The sequence below is a fragment of the Chelonia mydas genome, chromosome 20 (genome assembly GCF_015237465.2).
Source record: "Chelonia mydas isolate rCheMyd1 chromosome 20, rCheMyd1.pri.v2, whole genome shotgun sequence".
Lineage (NCBI taxonomy): Eukaryota > Metazoa > Chordata > Testudines > Cheloniidae > Chelonia > Chelonia mydas.
In genome coordinates this window covers 15352429-15371147 of record NC_051260.2, presented here as the reverse complement: position 1 = coordinate 15371147, position 18719 = coordinate 15352429, and the positions used below count along the sequence as shown (strand labels likewise).

General features: G+C 63.1%; 1 protein-coding gene across 14 annotated transcripts in view; it reads left to right on the top strand.

Moving 5' to 3' along the window:
* The window catches only part of NFIX (nuclear factor I X), a 149084-nt gene extending 135211 nt beyond the window's left edge, over window positions 1–13873 (top strand). For all 14 annotated transcript variants that reach the window (XM_037887722.2, XM_037887725.2, XM_043533215.1 and 11 more), the window contains one exon: window positions 6356–13873. In XM_037887722.2, coding sequence (XP_037743650.2) covers window positions 6356–6370 — 15 coding nt within the window. In that variant the 3' untranslated portion in view covers window positions 6371–13873. The remainder of the gene's footprint in view (window positions 1–6355) is intronic.
* The last annotated feature ends 4846 nt before the right edge of the window (window positions 13874–18719 follow it).

Genomic DNA, 18719 nt, shown 5'->3' with positions numbered 1-18719 from the left:
CCCAGCCCGTGGCATGGGGAAGGAGGGGGCAGCCCTAGATTTATCCCTCTCCTCTGATTGGCCCATGGTGCTGTGGATTGAGTGGCCCGTTCCTGAGCAGCTACCTTCGGATTGGCTTAGGGGAGGCGCATGTCTCAGGCTCTGACCAATCACAGAGCGGGTGGCCTAGGGATGCTCCTCCCTTGGTTGTGGAGACTGGGCTCTGATGGGGTTATTGGCCTGGTGCCTCCTGATTGGCTGGGAAGGTCAGACATCATTGCGCCTCTCGGCCAATCAGATTTTAGCTTGAGGGTGAACTGTGCCTGCTTGGCTGAGGGTTTGGCCAGTGAGTGATGGGCAGGACTCCTGGGTTCTACCCCGGCTCTGGGAGGGGAGTGGGCTGTAGCGCAGGGGTGGGTAAACTACGGCCCAGGGGCCACGTCTGACCCGTTAGACCTTTTAATCCGGCCCTGGAGCTCCCGTCGGGGAGCAGGGTCGGGCGCTTTCCCTGCTTTGCGTGTGCTGTGGCTCCACGTGGCTCCCAAAAGCAGAGGCATGTCTCCACTCCAGCTCCTACGCGTAGGGGCAGCCAGGGGTCTCCACACGCTGTCCCCTCCCCAAGCACCAGTTCCACAGCTCCCATTGGCCAGGAACTGCGGCCAATGGGAGCTGCAGGGGCGGTGCCTGTGGACCGGGCAGCGTGCAGAGCCACCTGGCCGCACCTCCACGTAGGAGCTGGAGATGGGACATGCTGCCGCTTCCGGGAGCTGCCTGAGGTAAGTGCCACCTGGAGCCTGCACCCCGGACCCCCTCCCGCACCCCATCCCTCTGTCCCAGCCCTGATCCCCCTCCCACTCACAGTCCCAGCCCGGAGCACCCTCCTGCACCCCAAACCCCTCATCCTCAGCCCCACCCCAGAGCCTGCACCCCGAGCCGGAGCCCTCAAAGACCCCCACACCCCAACTTCCTGCCCGAGCCTTGAGCTCCCTGCCCCACACCCCAGCCCCCTGCCTCAGGCCAGCGCCCCTCCCATACTCCGAACCCCTCTGCTCCACCCCCAGCCCGCAACCCCCTCCTGCACCCTAGCCCCCAATTTCATGAGCATTCATGGCCTGCCATACAATTTCTGTGCCCAGATGTGGCCCTCAGGCTAAAAAGTTTGTCCACCCCTGGTGTAGTGGCTAGAGCAGGGCAGGACTGGGGATCAGGACTCCTGGGCTCTCTCCCAGCTCGGGGAGGGGAGTGGGGTGTAGTGGTTGGAGCAGGGCAGGACTGGGGATCAGGACTCCTGGGCTCTCTCCCGGCGCGGGGAGGGGAGTGGGGTGTAGTGGTTGGAGCAGGGCAGGACTGGGCATCAGGACTCCTGGGCTCTCTCCCGGCACGGGGAGGGGAGTGGGGTGTAGTGGTTGGAGCAGGGCAGGACTGGGGATCAGGACTCCTGGGCTCTCTCCCGGCTCGGGGAGAGGAGTGGGGTGTAGTGGTTGGAGCAGGGCAGGACTGGGGATCAGGACTCCTGGGCTCTCTCCCAGCTCGGGGAGGGGAGTGGGGTGTAGTGGTTGGAGCAGGGCAGGACTGGGCATCAGGACTCCTGGGCTCTCTCCCGGCTCGGGGAGGGGAGTGGGGTGTAGTGGTTGGAGCAGGGCAGGACTGGGGATCAGGACTCCTGGGCTCTCTCCCGGTGCGGGGAGGGGAGTGGGGTGTAGTGGTTGGAGCAGGGCAGGACTGGGGATCAGGACTCCTGGGCTCTCTCCTGGCTCGGGGAGGGGAGTGGGGTGTAGTGGTTGGAGCAGGGCAGGACTGGGGATCAGGACTCCTGGGCTCTCTCCCGGCGCGGGGAGGGGAGTGGGGTGTAGTGGTTAGAGCAGGGCAAGACTGGGCATCAGGACTCCTGGGCTCTCTCCCAGCTCAGGGAGGGGAGTGGGGTGTAGTGGTTGGAGCAGGGCAGGACTGGGGATCAGGACTCCTGGGCTCTCTCCCGGCTCGGGGAGGGGAGTGGGGTGTAGTGGTTAGAGCAGGGCAAGACTGGGCATCAGGACTCCTGGGCTCTCTCCCAGCTCAGGGAGGGGAGTGGGGTGTAGTGGTTGGAGCAGGGCAGGACTGGGGATCAGGACTCCTGGGCTCTCTCCCGGCGCGGGGAGGGGAGTGGGGTGTAGTGGTTGGAGCAGGGCAGGACTGGGCATCAGGACTCCTGGGCTCTCTCCCGGCGTGGGGAGGGGAGTGGGGTGTAGTGGTTGGAGCAGGGCAGGACTGGGCATCAGGACTCCTGGGCTCTCTCCCGGCGCGGGGAGGGGAGTGGGGTGTAGTGGTTGGAGCAGGGCAGGACTGGGGATCAGGACTCCTGGGCTCTCTCCCGGCGTGGGGAGGGGAGTGGGGTGTAGTTGTTGGAGCAGGGCAGGACTGGGGATCAGGACTCCTGGGCTCTCTCCCGGCGCGGGGAGGGGAGTGGGGTGTAGTGGTTGGAGCAGGGCAGGACTGGGCATCAGGACTCCTGGGCTCTCTCCCGGCGCGGGGAGAGGAGTGGGGTGTAGTGGTTGGAGCAGGGCAGGACTGGGCATCAGGACTCCTGGGCTCTCTCCCAGCTCGGGGAGGGGAGTGGGGTGTAGTGGTTGGAGCAGGGCAGGACTGGGGATCAGGACTCCTGGGCTCTCTCCTGGCTCGGGGAGGGGAGTGGGGTGTAGTGGTTAGAGCAGGGCAAGACTGGGGATCAGGACTCCTGGACTCTCTCCCGGCGCGGGGAGGGGAGTGGGGTGTAGTGGTTGGAGCAGGGCAGGACTGGGCATCAGGACTCCTGGGCTCTCTCCCGGCGCGGGGAGGGGAGTGGGGTGTAGTGGCTAGAGCAGGGCAGGACTGGGGATCAGGACTCCTGGGCTCTCTCCCGGCGTGGGGAGGGGAGTGGGGTGTAGTGGTTGGAGCAGGGCAAGACTGGGGATCAGGACTCCTGGGCTCTCTCCCGGCGCGGGGAGGGGAGTGGGGTGTAGTGGTTGGAGCAGGGCAGGACTGGGGATCAGGACTCCTGGGCTCTCTCCCGGCTCGGGGAGGGGAGTGGGGTGTAGTGGTTGGAGCAGGGCAGGACTGGGGATCAGGACTCCTGGGCTCTCTCCCGGCTCGGGGAGGGGAGTGGGGTGTAGTGGTTGGAGCAGGGCAGGACTGGGGATCAGGACTCCTGGGCTCTCTCCCAGCTCGGGGAGGGGAGTGGGGTGTAGTGGTTGGAGCAGGGCAGGACTGGGGATCAGGACTCCTGGGCTCTCTCCCGGCTCGGGGAGGGGAGTGGGGTGTAGTGGTTGGAGCAGGGCAGGACTGGGGATCAGGACTCCTGGGCTCTCTCCCGGCACGGGGAGGGGAGTGGGGTGTAGTGGTTGGAGCAGGGCAGGACTGGGGATCAGGACTCCTGGGCTCTCTCCCGGCGCGGGGAGGGGAGTGGGGTGTAGTGGTTGGAGCAGGGCAGGACTGGGGATCAGGACTCCTGGGCTCTCTCCCGGCGTGGGGAGGGGAGTGGGGTGTAGTGGTTGGAGCAGGGCAAGACTGGGGATCAGGACTCCTGGGCTCTCTCCCGGCGCGGGGAGGGGAGTGGGGTGTAGTGGTTAGAGCAGGGCAAGACTGGGGATCAGGACTCCTGGGCTCTCTCCCAGCTCGGGGAGGGGAGTGGGGTGTAGTGGTTGGAGCAGGGCAGGACTGGGCATCAGGACTCCTGGGCTCTCTCCCGGCTCGGGGAGGGGAGTGGGGTGTAGTGGTTGGAGCAGGGCAGGACTGGGGATCAGGACTCCTGGGCTCTCTCCCGGCGCGGGGAGGGGAGTGGGGTGTAGTGGTTGGAGCAGGGCAGGACTGGGCATCAGGACTCCTGGGCTCTCTCCCGGCTCGGGGAGGGGAGTGGGGTGTAGTGGTTGGAGCAGGGCAGGACTGGGGATCAGAACTCCTGGCCTCTCTCCCGGCGCGGGGAGGGGAGTGGGGTGTAGTGGTTGGAGCAGGGCAGGACTGGGGATCAGGACTCCTGGGCTCTCTCCCGGCGCGGGGAGGGGAGTGGGGTGTAGTGGTTGGAGCAGGGCAGGACTGGGGATCAGAACTCCTGGGCTCTCTCCCGGCTCGGGGAGGGGAGTGGGGTGTAGTGGTTGGAGCAGGGCAGGACTGGGGATCAGGACTCCTGGCCTCTCTCCCAGCTCTGCCCCGGAGGTGCAGCGTGGCTTTGTCACTGGGTGCTCTGAGGAGCTGCGACGGCTGGTCCAGGTGTGTTTTGAGGTCCCAGGGTAGGTCCCCTGGAGAGTAACCGAGGCCCCAGTGGGCCCCCCCGGGCAGCAGCTGCCCTGTCCTTTGGGCCCCTGAGCTGCTTTTCCTTCTGCCCAACACCAGGCACCTGCCTCCGCTCCAGCCAGGGCCTGGGAGCCGTGTGCCCAGGAGCCGCTGGGCCCCAGCAGAGGGGAAGAGAGAGACGAGAAGGGGAAAGAGGAGACCGGCCCGGCAATGAGCCCCCAGCCCAGCGCAGGGAATCCCTGGGCAGCGCTGCTGGCTGGTCGGAGAGCGCCTCCTGGTGGAACATCCCCCCACCTGCAGGCTCCAGCCACATGCAGCCAGTTCGTGCCGTTCCCCTCTCTTCCCACCAAGGTTTTCTCAAGTCTCTCTGTGGCGCGGCCTTTTCCCCCACTCCCTGGGATACCGCCTCTGCTCTGACACCCCTAACCTCTCCGCTGGTGGGAACTGGGTTTGCCAAGTGTGCAAGGTGGGGATCTGGAGCCAGGACACCCCCACACCCCACCACCTGTCCCACAGGGCTCAGTTTGCAATTGCCTCTGTCGGTTTCTTGGAGCAGTGCAGCTGGTGCGCAAACGGGGCAGGGCATGGGAAGCTCTACAGCAAGTCACCCCAAAACTGGCTCTGCGGGGGGAGAGGAGGGTGTGGCTGGGTCTCGTGATATTTCGTGGCACTCAGGATCGGGACCCCGGCTCTGTAGTCGGTGGGGGGGATATGCTAAAAGTGATTATTCGACGTGATGTCCAGCGCACGAAGCAGCCGGCCTGAGCCAGAGAACAATGGCCCAGATTTGTAAATTCCCCTCGACTCCAAGTGCCCAAATCCCTTGGGGGAAATGAGATTGGGGCTCCTGAAGCCATTAGGTGACGCTGGGCACAGCAAGGCTTAAATGCCTTTCGAACCCTGCGCCTAAGCATGCGTGGGGGTGGGTTTGCGGCAGGCAGGAAGGGTCGAGCCGCTGTGAATTTTCCAAGGCTGATCCCTTTGGCGGGGGCGGGGGGGGTTTGAACAAACCTCGTGGGACTCAGTGACTCCAAGGGGCGATGCCCGGTTACACCTGCTGGGGGTCTGGCCCTGTTGAGGCCAATGGAGTGACACCCACTGAGCCCAGCTGGGGAGCCTGGTCCATCCCGGCCCTGTTTTAGTGGTGCTGTGGGGGGCGGCTCCTGGCTGGGGGGGGTCTCGCAGCCTGTGGGGTCCGTCCCACGAGGACAGGCTGACTCTGGGGAGAGCCACGCTAAACAGAATGGACTTGCCCTGCACAGGGGCTACTGGCCTCCCCTCCAGATAGGGCCTGAGGGAGCCTGGGGCTGGGCTAGCAGGTGCTGCGGGTCAGGAGCGAGGGGCACCGGCAGAGCTGGGGGGAGCCCAGAGCTGGGGTAGCAGGGGCTGCGGATCGGGACTGACAGGCATAAATATTTCATCATCTAAATTAAAAGAGGTAAAACTGCTCGGTATGTGTGTTTGTAGCTAGAGAAATTTACTGATTCAGATTTAAAATAATAAAGATTCCCACCCACAGGGCTAGTTCGGTAGAGGGGTGTGTGGGGAAGGCTGGATGAGGGAATGGATGGAGAGATGGGGGATGGGGATGGATGGAGAGAGGGGAGCGTATGGAGATGAATTGAGGGATGAGGGGTGTGGATGGATGGAGAGATGCAGATGGAGGGACGGATGGATGGGGGGTGAGGATGGAGGGATGCAGATGGAGGGATGAGGGGGTGGGGATAGATGGCTGCGGGTTGTGGGGTGTGGATGTATGGTTGGACAGATTGTGGGGTGGGGATGGGGGTGGCAATGGAGGGATGGATGGGGGAGTGGGGATGGATGGGAGGGATGGGGTGGGGGTAGATGGCTGGGGGTTGAGAGGTGTGGATGTATGGTTGGACAGATTGTGGGGTGGGATGGGGGGTGGGGATGGATGGGGGGTGGGAATGGATGGAGGGATGGGGTGGGGGTAGATGGCTGGGGGTTGAGTGGTGTGGATGGATGGTTGGACAGATTGTGGGGTGGGGATGGGGGGTGGGGATTGAGGGATGGATGCGGGGGTGGGGATGGAGGGATGGAGTGAACTCGTCATGTGGTCAATGCTATTTAAAATAACCCGTCCACATCTGGGCTGTTTCTCTTCCAGTCTTGGTTCCTCTGATGGGATCTTCAAGAAAGAGACGAGAAATCTCTCCCTAAAGCCCCCCCATGGAAGCGTCCGTCCTTCGCCCTGGATCTTCACTGAGCTGCTCCTGTCGAGACCAGGGGGGGTGCCCAGCTCACACTACCGATGAGAAAAGTCCAATCCCCTCCTCCCAGCCCCGATCCAGAGCCAATTGGAATCGACGTGGACGAGGTTGGTCCTCTCCGATGCGGAATCCCCGCGCCACCCTTGGGAAGTAACGTCACAAACAGCAAAGCCCAGCGGCCCCGCAGCGATCGCCACAGGTCGGCTGCTCCGGAACAGCGCCTCTCCCCTGTTCCTGGGGCAGCCCCGGACGCGCCCGGTTTGAAATCTCCCGAAAACCACCCAGAGTGCTTATGTTTGCCAGGAGAGAGGGGGAAGTGCTGGGATCTTCCCAGAGCTGCAAGTGACTTAGGATGGCAGGTCGGGGCAACGTCCAACAGCCCAGGGCACGGTCTGTCCTCACAGGGCGTCCAGACTGCAGCCACGCCGTGTGATTGCACCTCGCATAGGCCGACCCGAGCTAACAGTCAGGTGCCGGGAAGCTGCAGCAGTGTGGGCGAGCCCCGGGTAATTACCCAGCCGCGGCATCCCGCTTTGGCACCCGCAATAGCTCGGCTGAAGCCGGGTGTGTCTGCATGAGGTGCAGCCCCGCCGGGACCTCCCTGCCGGCACTGGTTCGGCTCCTGGGGTGAACAGAGCACGAACGGAACTGACTGGCCTGTCCCACAAACATATATGCGAGTTCAAAATTTTTTCCTGTCTCAAATTGGGGTGAAAAATGGAAATCTCAAAAATATTCGCCAGCCGGAAACCTGACGAGTTTTTTGTTGGGGGTCAGTTGAAATATTTTGTTTTTTCCATTTGGGCCTTTTTTTGTGGGGTTTTAACCGTATTTTTTTGGGTCAAATAAGCTTAAAGTCTGGTCGAACCAGAAAACTGGATGTTTGTTCCCGATCAGGAGACGCAGCCGACCTGCCCGTTCTGGGAACGGTTCCATTTTGGCAAAGCTGCGATTTCCAAGGAAAAAATGATTTGTCACAGACTCCCGGCCAGCGCTGGGCGATGGGAAATCGGTGCCTTTTTCACGTCAGTGATCTTAACCGGCCCTGTCACTGTTTCACTTGCCTCGTCTGCATGAGAAAGCAACACTGGTTTAACTTCACCTGCTTTAAAGCCACAACTCAAGGGGTGAATTTAAACCGGTTTAAAGGGCCTACTGTGAACCGGGCCGATAGAAGTGGTTTGACATTGATGTAAGTGTTTCCACACAGGTTCCATCAAACCGGTTTAACTAAAGTCAGGCCAGTTTTGCAGGGAACAAACTTTGCGCATCCAAGTCACGTTGGCGCTCTGGAAATCATCCCTCTGTGCCCAGCAATGAGCCACCTTCCCGGTTCAATTCGGTACGCTCGGGCCGGGGATAGGCTGCTGACCAAGGAGCCCCAGGGTTGGGTCCCGTCCGTCTTCATCCTGGGGCAGCCAGATTCTCCAGGGTGCCCGGGAAGATCCAGCCCTGGCGGGGTGTTTGCTGCGAGCCCTGAAGAAACGCAGCCAGGAAGGCTACAAAACTTCCAAGCTTCCTCCTGGCTGCCCTGCCCCTACCTCGGCTGGCTCCGGCTGGCCCTCGGGCTGCGTCCACAGCCCTCCCCCCGCCGCAGGGCAGCTTGGGACCTTAGCCCAGCACAGCCTGCAGAGACCGGCTCTCGGAGCTGAGCGGTGCCGCTGAGGATGCTGGGAGTTTACCCAGGATGCTCGGCGGCCGAGGGACTGAGGTTGGCTCCCAGCACATAAGCTCCTTTTCCCCCAAACATAAGCGCCGGAGATTGTCCCCCCTCATTCCCGCCGTACGGGGCATCGTGAGGAAGGCTAAGCAGAGATGCTCCCGGCTGCAGGGGCAGAGGGGGCCGCACGCGCTCCCTTCCCAGCCCCCCCGTCAGCCTCTCGCTCGAGAGCCCCCCCAGGCTGATGAAATGGGATTCTGCCTGGGGGGGAACAGTTAGATTACATTAGAGAAGAGGGCATCTAGTCTCCTTCCCAGCTCTCCCAGTGGCTCCCAGCATGGCCCCGCCTTTCCCCCCCACAATGGGGCTCTCTCCAGCCCTGCAAGTGCAGCGTTGGGGGGGGTCCCTTTGCTAACACCCCCCCCCAAGGAAATCAGCTTCACCTGAGGATGCCCACCAGTGCTGCCAATCCCCGGACGTGGCTGCCCCCCTCCCTTTCCGAATGCCCCCCCCCGGCGAAAGTGCTGGGGGTGCCGCGGCAGCTGGCTTGGGCCGGGGCGGGGGCGTCTGTGAGGTTTGACTAGGTCGCGTCTAAGCTAGCTCAGCTGATGGCTATTTTCTTTCCCCGTCTCCCCACCGCGATCTGTTCTCGCTTCCTTCCTTCGGATTTGCTGCTTGGTGGTTGGTTTTTTCGTTTTAAATAGTTGGATCCTTTCTCTTTTCTCCTCCTTCCTTTCTTCCTTCGTCGTAGCTTGGTGGTTATTTTAGGGTTTGGGGCTTTCTGTACATACAGGCGATCAAACGAACTAGGGCCAGAGTAACAAACGCGCCACGCCCCAGCCAGCACTCACTCGAGACGCGCGCTCAGAGCCGTCGGGAAAGCTCTGGCCGGAGTCCGTAGGTCTCAAGCCGGAGAGATGCGGGTACGTTTTGGTGCGGCTTTGCTGCAGGGCCATGGGAAAGGTTTGGTTTTCCTGCTGGTCCAGAGCACACAGAGTCGTTGCAGTCACCCAGCCCGCCACACGCACTGTCTGTTTCGCTTCCGAAAATCCATTTGAAAACTGTCTCTCTCCATCTCGTACCCACCTTTGAATCATCGACATGGTCGTCTTTATCTTTATATTTTTTAGAGACACAGGGACCCACCTCTCCACCCCGTTATCGGGCCCAGGGCCTGCGATGCTGAAATGCAGCCACCTCTGGGGTGGGGCGGGCGGCTGTTGGTAACAGCAGCACTGTAGGGTAGTTTTAGGACCGGAAGTGGGGATGGGGGAATCCTGTAGCTGGATGAAACCCCCAGGAAGGGGGTGGGAGTTAGGGAGGTCAGATTGGGGTCACCTGAGCTGGAGTTTGGCCCGGATGCCAGGGTTCAGATCTTGAGTCTTGCAACAACAAAAAAGCCCTAGCAGTGGTAAAAGTCCCAGCAGAGTCCCTCGGGGATTGGGGGCTACAGGGCTGTACATGCCCCCTCCCCGCCCCCCACTTGGCCCTGTCCTGGGATCCCCTGTCTCGGGATCCCCTGTCTCCCTCCCGAGAGAAAATCACAGATCCCATCTCTTGTGCCTCGGGAAATGAGGGAGCCCTCGTGAGCCCAACTAATCAGGGGCCGGCGCCTCCTCCCGCAGCACAAATGCTGCCCCCAGCAGAAGGGTTTTTTCGGGGGGGAGGGCTGGGAATCTGCACTCTGGAAAATGCCGAGTTTCCGGTTCTGTTGGAAAAGCAGGGTCCATGTGGGAAACCAGACAGCTTCAGGCTGAGGCCTCCTGCACAATTCCCCGCCTGCCCCGGCCCCAGCTCTGGGGGCATCAGCGGGGTGCAGGGCCCTACCCCCTCCATCTCATCCCCAGCAAAGCCCCTCGGCCCATGGAGGGGCTAAAACCCCACCGGGTCCCCCGTGCCCCCGGCGCGCAGCTGCAGGACAGCTGGGCAGCGCCGGTTTGTCTGGGGGCGACTCCGTCTGCTAGACGAGGAGTGACAGGCCCTATGAGAGCTCGAGCTCCAAGGACGGACACAGCCCACCGGGACTAGCTGGTGCCCGGGGCGAATGCTGCAGTGCTCTGAATGCCGAGTGCCCTCCCAGGGTGTGTGCACAGAGCAGGCCCTGCCGTGCTCTGCAAGCTGTGCCCCCCCCCCGACCCCCCCCCCAGTGAGTGCACGTCACTGGCTTGGACGCGAGCTCTCTGGGGCCTGCCTGTCTTAGCCCGATCTCCACTGCCCTGGTGCTAATCTGGAGTCACTCCAGATGGGTCATTCTGGATTTACACCTGGGCAGCTGAGAGCAGAATCCAGTCCCTGGCCCCAGTCCATAGCCCTTGTTCTCAAGCAGAGCCCAAGCGCTGGGCTTGGACAGGCTGACTCCAGTCGAAGCCCCGGGGGTCCTAAGCCAGGGGCCAAACCATTAGCAGGCGTAAAGCCTGTGGGTTCAGTGGAGCCAGTTGAGTGACACCCATAGACACCACTGGGACCTGACCCATTTTTTTCTTTGCACACTGGGCCCCCTCCCGCATTTCAGCGCCACCCGACGCTGACGCCCCAGCACCTAAGGGCGGCCTTACGCCTTCCCTTTGAGCCGAGAACTGTTCTGGGATGGGTCAGGAAGCTCGCTGGGAAACCCCACAGGAACCCTCCCTGGCCTTCCCGGAGAGACACTGAACGTGCCACACTTAAAACCACTCCGGTGTGTTACCGTACCGCTGCCCGGGTCCCGGGGGGCTCTGCTGGGGGAGCAGTAATTCCTAGCACTGGGTGTTTTTTGCAAATATTAATCAAAGTTACCGCAAGCTACGTCCCCGGTAGCCACTCAGAACAGTCCTGTGGCATTTGGCAGCGTTCTCCCAGGTGAGCCAGACAAAGGCAGGGTCCGGCTTGTTCTCGGGGGCCGAACGTTTGTCGGGAACAAGAATTCAGGGTGTCACGGCTCCAGCCTTGGAACCGTTCAGCTGCCTCCAGCCACATGTGTCTGTAAGATCAGGGCTTTCGAGGCCGGGCCCACCACCCTTTTCGCATTTAAAAACCCTGGCGGTTCGTATCCGTCTGTTTCCAGCCAAGGCCCCGATTCAGCGCTGCACAAAAGCACACGCTTCACGCTCATGGAGTGCGTCTACCCTGCAGAAACACCCCGTAGGAGCCAGGCTGGAGCCCGGCTGTCTGCCCTGCTGTTCCTAGCTTGGTGGCATGAGCCCGAGGGGCATGAGCCGGGCTCCGAGACTAGCTGCTGTGGGGGGTTTTCCCAGTGTAGCCGTAGTCCCAACTCGGCACCGGCACGTCTGACAGAGGAACTAACCAGGGGTTTAGCGGGACCCTTTCAGGAGCCAGAGGTGAGCAAGGCTGGCTGCAGCAGAGTGAGACTCACTTGAGAATGTGTTTAAAAAATGGAAAAAAAAAAAACTTTTAAAAAAAGCTACAAATATATATATAGGGGGCTAAAACTGAACAAATGTTGTTTTCTTTGAGCCAGTGCAATGACTTGCATAGTTTTAATATCTTTGTATGTTAAAGATTGTTAAGCAGAAGAAAAAAAATCTATTTTTCTTGAGATGTCCTGTTCCCGGGGACTCTAAATACACAGGGGAGAGAAAACCCAACCTTTGTAAGTATGGGAAATTGTTCTTCTTCTTCTTCTTCTTCCTGTTTATTTTTTCATTCATTTATTAATTTTTATTTTTATTTTTGCCTTTTTCTCGTTTCTTTTTTTTTTTTGGGGGGAGGGGGGGGGAGGCTGAAGGGAAGGTTTTTTCAAGCAAAACAGAAAAGACATATCTATCTCGGTTCCAAAACCGCGGAGAGAAAAAATGTAAAAAAAACCCCTAAAGTGAAGACACAAGGACGGCGAGAAAAGAAAAATGATGAAAAAAACTCATAAAAAAGAGAAAATTAACAAAAAAATGATATATAAAACCACAAACCCTGGTGCTTTTTACAATATAAAGGACATTAAAAACCCTCTATTATACATAGTTTATGAACCAATTAATTGTTATCATAAAGCACATTTTAGGAAACATACATTATCCTTTCTTTATGTTTAACTGAAAGGGGCAGGACGGACTGCGGTTATCAGAGGCACCCGGCTTTTGCTGATCTTACGGGGGGGGCAAGCGAGAGAAGTGGGGGGGGCCTGCCTTGGCCAAGGGGTCCCCCCCCCCCCAGCTGGGTGTCACACACACACCCCCCGCCAGGTGTCACACCTCCCATGTTGATGGGTTGAACCCCTTTGTGCTGATTCCCCCTCCCCTCCGCCTTGGTCCCTGGAGAAACTTTAGTTGGAATCAGGCCCGGCTCCCCCTTGCCCCCCCCTCTGCCCCCCACCCCCCAGGGAGGATTTTTCTTTGGAGCCAAAAGCCAACTTTGATCTCACCAGCATTTTGTCTTGGAGCCTTTTTCAGAAAGTTGGTCGCGTTCCCCCCTTTTTCTGTTCTCCGGGGCGGGGTGGAGGGGACCCCCTCCCTTTTCCCCTGATGGACGGGGGGGGAGACCCCATTCCCGTCTCCCCCAGTGACAGAGAAGTGCCATTGGAGGAAGGACCCTTTGGTTCAGGAAGGGCCAAGCTCTGCCCACGCCTTACCCGCCCGCACTGCCTGGCAGCCGACGTGCCTTCACCCCCTTGCTGGCCCGGACGGATGGACGGACGGGGGGGGGGGGCTGAGCTGCTCAGCCGACCCCCCAGCCGTGCCCCCCAGTGCCACACGGCCACGCAAAGCAATAAAGACCCCAGTTTCCATCGACAAAGACAAAAGATGCTAATCGCCTGTGGGGGGCGTGACACAATGGGGTCCAAACTGGATCCTGTGCCCCCACCATGGAATCGTGGGGCCCAGTCCGGATCCTGCCCGAAATCCCAGGGCCCAATCCGGATCCTGCCCCACCCAAAATGCCAGGGCCCAATCTGGATCCCATCCCCCCCAAATTGCGGGTCCTGTCCCCTCTCACCCTAAGAGCTGGGAGGGCCCAATCCAGATCCTGGCCCCCTCCCCGCACCCCAAAACTGCCAGGGAAAGAAGCCGAGGTGGACATTTTCCAAAGTGGCTTCTGATCTTTGGTTTGGTCTCCGTCTTCTCCCCCTCCCTGTCCCCCACTCTCCCCCTTTGGAAACCAGGCATCTCAACCTGGGCCCCTGGATGGGGGCAACACCCGCCCCCTCCCCCCCGCAAAAAATCAGAGCGCCCCACTCCGAAACAGGCCGCTGAGTGCATGCTCCCCCTTTGCTAGGCCGGGGTCAGCCCTTTCCACCATCCCTCCCCCCCGACCCCATGCTACTCCCGAGGGGTTCACCCACCACAGCCCCCACCCCCACTGCCTCTCGCTCTAGCAACCCCCCCATTAGGCTGCATCGCAATGAGCCAGCTGCTCCCGCCCGTCCGTCTCTGCCCCTTCCAACAAGTTTCTTCGTAGGGTAAGAAACGCAGTATATCTGAGTACAGTACAGTATATATATATAGTACTAATGGCCTTGAGTGTGCTTCTGTCTCCGTCCCTCGGCTCGCGCCCTCCGTGCCCCCCGCCGTCCCCCCCCGCTCGCGCTAACGCGCCTTCCTTTCGCCGCCTTTGCGAATAAAGCGTAGTTCTTCGTCTGGTTGCGTCCCTTCGCCAGTCCCCGCCACGTCTTAGCAGAGTGCAGGTTAGCCAGCCGCGCTGATCACGTCAGTATCGCTTCCCCCACGGAAAAAAGGCGTTTAAAAAAAAATCGACAAAAACGACAAGAAAAAAAGACAAAAAAAAGGATAAATAATAAAATGCAAAAACCTGTTATACCCGGCAACCGGCTCAGGTCGTTCTTCCTTTTGCCTGAGCGCGCGTGGTTCCCCTCCCGCCACGTGCTCCCCGGCCCTGCCGGTCCCTCCCCCGCCTGGAATTGGGTGCCTTGGGGGGGTCCCAAGGGGCAGGGGTGGCTGGCAGCGGCGTTCAATTGGGAGGAGCTGTGCAGACACGGCGCATAGACCCCCCCCGCGCTGCCCCCCCCCCGCGCCCTGTCTCGTGTGGCGCCGGCTCCAGGCAGCAAAGGGCAGGCCTGGGCCAGGCGCTGGCTGGGTTTGGCAAAGGGCCTCGGAGACCCCGGGCTCCGGGGGTCCAATGTTCGTGTCCTGCCCGCTGGCTCGCTGCCCCCCAAGCAGACAAGGCCGGGGGGGGCTGGAACAATGTGTACGGGGGGGGGGGTGCTGAGAGCCATTGAACCAAACTGGAAACCCTGCCTGTGATGGGCACCGCGGCAGCCCCCCCCAGTTCCAGCGTCGCTGGCCAAGGCGAACCCCACGCCCTGGAGGCTGCAAGCAGAACCCTGGCCTGCTTATGTGCGTGTGGTGCACAGCGTGATGGGCTCCCTGGAGGCCGGTCCTGCCTCTGCACTAGCCAGCCGGGGGCCCTTGGGCACGTCACGGCCCTGTGTGGTGCCTCAGTTTCCCCGCTGGCCCTTTAGTGAGTTAGATTGTGAGCTCGTTGGGGCAGGGCCCGGCTGTCTCTCCGCAGCGCCTGGCCCAGCGGGGGCCCTGATCTCAGCAGGGGTCGCTAGCCGCTATCATCGCACGAATGCCCCCGACACCGTGTGCAGCCCCCTGGGGCTGGATTTCCGCATGGGCACAAGCGCTGGTGGGGTCAGAGCTGAGCTGGCGCCCGGGGTGAAATCTGGCGCCACTGACCCACGTGGCAAAGGCGCCTCCAGCATCGCGGGGGGCCAGGCGTGGGCCCACCCCACACACGACGGCCTTGGCCAGGGGGCTGGAGCAATCTGCCCCCCCCCCCCACTGCTCCCGCAGCGTTTAGCCCCTGATGTTCAGAGGTCGCCAGCCACCTGCAGCCGCCCAGTTAGGGAAAGTGCCTTAAAAACCCATCAGGAGAAACAAACCTGGGTGATCGACCCCTTTAGTCCAGCCCCCCCGCGCCCCCACCCCAGCCCACGTCTCGGGCTCTGACTCTCCCTGCCAGCGGGGGCACTGCTGAGACCCCCACACGCCCCCACAGCCTGGGGGCAACCCAGGTGGCCGGTCGAGCCTCCAGAGGGAGGGGCTGCTGAGGGCACGCGGAGACCAGCCCCCCCTGCCGCCACCAGAGAAGGGCGCCAGCTGTGGTGCCATGGGGTGCACAGCTCCTCCTGCCCATCTGCCCCCCCCGCACCCCCTCGGGCAGCCCCCCACCAGGGTGTTACACGCATGCTCATTGCCAAGTCCGTTCCAGCGTGAACCTTTACAGAGGCACCATCGCCACCCGACTGAATTAAAGTCTGTACGACCCATCCGCCTGGCTTCTTTCCGCTGGGGTGGGGGGCTTAGCCTGAGACACCGCCCCCCCCGCTCTGACCACTAGCCCCCACTCCCCTCCCAGAGCTGGGGAGAGAACCCAGGAGTCCTGGCTCCCAGCAGCCCCCCCATGCTCTAACCACTAGCCCCCACTCCCCTCCCAGAGCTGGGGAGAGAACCCAGGAGTCCTGGCTCCCCCCCCCCCCCCCGCTCTAACCACTAGCCCCCTTCCTGCCCTTACCTTGTCCAGTTGTTTCATTCCTCCTGTGTTTGGGTGCACAGCCTGCCCCCCCTCCGTGGCTAAGCGGGGCTGGGACTAGAATCATAGAATCATAGAATCATAGAATCATAGAATATCAGGGTTGGAAGGGACCCCAGAAGGTCATCTAGTCCAACCCCCTGCTCAAAGCAGGACCAAGTCCCAGTTAAATCATCCCAGCCAGGGCTTTGTCAAGCCTGACCTTAAAAACCTCTAAGGAAGGAGATTCTACCACCTCCCTAGGTAACGCATTCCAGTGTTTCACCACCCTCTTAGTGAAAAAGTTTTTCCTAATATCCAATCTAAACCTCCCCCATTGCAACTTGAGACCATTACTCCTCGTTCTGTCATCTGCTACCATTGAGAACAGTCTAGAGCCATCCTCTTTGGAACCCCCTTTCAGGTAGTTGAAAGCAGCTATCAAATCCCCCCTCATTCTTCTCTTCTGCAGACTAAACAATCCCAGCTCCCTCAGCCTCTCCTCATAAGTCATGTGCTCTAGACCCCTAATCATTTTTGTTGCCCTTCGCTGGACTCTTTCCAATTTATCCACATCCTTCTTGTAGTGTGGGGCCCAAAACTGGACACAGTACTCCAGATGAGGCCTCACCAGTGTCGAATAGAGGGGAACGATCAACACAGACCCCCCCAACTCGGTGTCATGCCGAGCAGACCCCCAAAGACCCCTCCACCGAAGTGTTCACCTCTGACCCCCCCCCCCCCAGGCACCAGCTCCTTACAAGGGAGACCCAGAGGCTGGGGGGGAAGCAGCTGGGGGGCACAATGGGGGGGAGGGCTGAGGGGCTAAACCCCGGGGGGGGGAAGGGACACACAGGCTGTTCCATGGGGGGGGCTGATCCTTGGGGTACCACCCTCCCCCAGGGCATCAATGGGGGGGCACTTCTTGGTCACTGCTGCTCACCCAGCAGACCCTGACCCCCATCCTATGCCCATCCCCCACCTCTTGTCTGCCTGGCACCCCCACCCCCCACCCCATCGCCAACCCCCCGGTCGCCCCCAGGCCTATCGCCAACCCCCAGCTGTGCCCCCACAGGCTCATCGCCAACCCCTGTCACCCGGTCACCCCCAGACTCCTCGCCAACCCCCGTCACCCCCAGACCCCTCGCCAACCCCCAGCTGTGCCCCCCACAGGCCCATCGCCAACCCCCAGCTGTGCCCCCACAGGCTCATCGCCAACCCCTGTCACCCCGTCACCCCCATACTCCTCGCCAACCCCCGTCACCCCAGGCCTATCGCCAACCCCCAGCTGTGCCCCCCACAGGCCCATCGCCAACCCCCAGCTGTGTCCCCCCCCCAGGAAGCCCGCAGGGTCTGCCAGGGGTAGGCCGGGGCTCTGGGGCTGACTCAGCACCAACCACCCCCCTGCGGCCAGGACCCCCCCACCAACAGCGCCGGGTGGAGCAACGGCTCCGCTTCCGCAGGGCGGCCCTGGTGGGAATTGGGCGGGGGGGCTGCATCCCTCCAGGGTCCCCCCCACGCCAGCTCTGCCGGTGCCCCTCACTCCTGACCCGCAGCCCCCCACGGCTGTGCCAGCCCTGGGCTCCCCCCCCCGCCGGTGCCCCTCACTGCCGACCCGCAGCCCCCCACCGCTGTGCCAGCCCTGGGCTCCCCCCCCCCCGCCGGTGCCCCTCACTCCCGACCCGCAGCCCCCCACGGCCGTGCCAGCCCTGGGCTCCCCCCCCCCGCCGGTGCCCCTCACTCCCGACCCGCAGCCCCCCACGGCCGTGCCAGCCCTGGGCTCCCCCCCCCTCGCCGGTGCCCCTCACTGCCGACCCGCAGCCCCCCACCGCTGTGCCAGCCCTGGGCTCCCCCCCCCGCCGGTGCCCCTCACTCCCGACCCGCAGCCCCCCACGGCCGTGCCAGCCCTGGGCTCCCCCCCCCCGCCGGTGCCCCTCACTCCCGACCCGCAGCCCCCCACGGCCGTGCCAGCCCTGGGCTCCCCCCCCCCGCCGGTGCCCCTCACTCCCGACCCGCAGCCCCCCACGGCCGTGCCAGCCCTGGGCTCCCCCCCCCTCGCCGGTGCCCCTCACTCCCGACCCGCAGCCCCCCACGGCCGTGCCAGCCCTGGGCTCCCCCCCCCTCGCCGGTGCCCCTCACTCCCGACCCGCAGCCCCCCACGGCCGTGCCAGCCCTGGGCTCCCCCCCCCTCGCCGGTGCCCCTCACTCCCGACCCGCAGCCCCCCCCGGCCGTGCCAGCCCTGGGCGCCCCCCCCCTCGCCGGTGCCCCTCACTCCCGACCCGCAGCCCCCCACGGCCGTGCCAGCCCTGGGTCCCCCCCCCACCGGTGCCCCTCACTCCCGACCCGCAGCCCCCCACGGCCGTGCCAGCCCTGGGCTCCCCCCCCCGCCGGTGCCCCTCACTCCCGACCCGCAGCCCCCCACGGCCGTGCCAGCCCTGGGCTCCCCCCCCCGCCGGTGCCCCTCACTCCCGACCCGCAGCCCCCCACGGCCGTGCCAGCCCTGGGTCCCCCCCCCGCCGGTGCCCCTCACTCCCGACCCGCAGCCCCCCACGGCCGTGCCAGCCCTGGGCTCCCCCCCCCGCCGGTGCCCCTCACTCCCGACCCGCAGCCCCCCACGGCCGTGCCAGCCCTGGGCTCCCCCCCCCGCCGGTGCCCCTCACTCCCGACCCGCAGCCCCCCACGGCCGTGCCAGCCCTGGGTCCCCCCCCCCGCCGGTGCCCCTCACTCCCGACCCGCAGCCCCCCACGGCCGTGCCAGCCCTGGGCTCCCCCCCCCGCCGGTGCCCCTCACTCCCGACCCGCAGCCCCCCACGGCCGTGCCAGCCCTGGGCTCCCCCCCCCGCCGGTGCCCCTCACTCCCGACCCGCAGCCCCCCACGGCCGTGCCAGCCCTGGGCTCCCCCCCCCGCCCGTGCCCCTCACTCCCGACCCGCAGCCCGCCACGGCCGTGCCAGCCCTGGGCTCCCCCCCCCGCCGGTGCCCCTCACTCCCGACCCGCAGCCCCCCACGGCCGTGCCAGCCCTGGGTCCCCCCCCCGCCGGTGCCCCTCACTCCCGACCCGGTCTCCTTCCCCCCAGACGGACGGGGCAGAACCTGGGGGCTGAGCTGTTTTCAGTGGGTTTGGGGCTTCAGGGA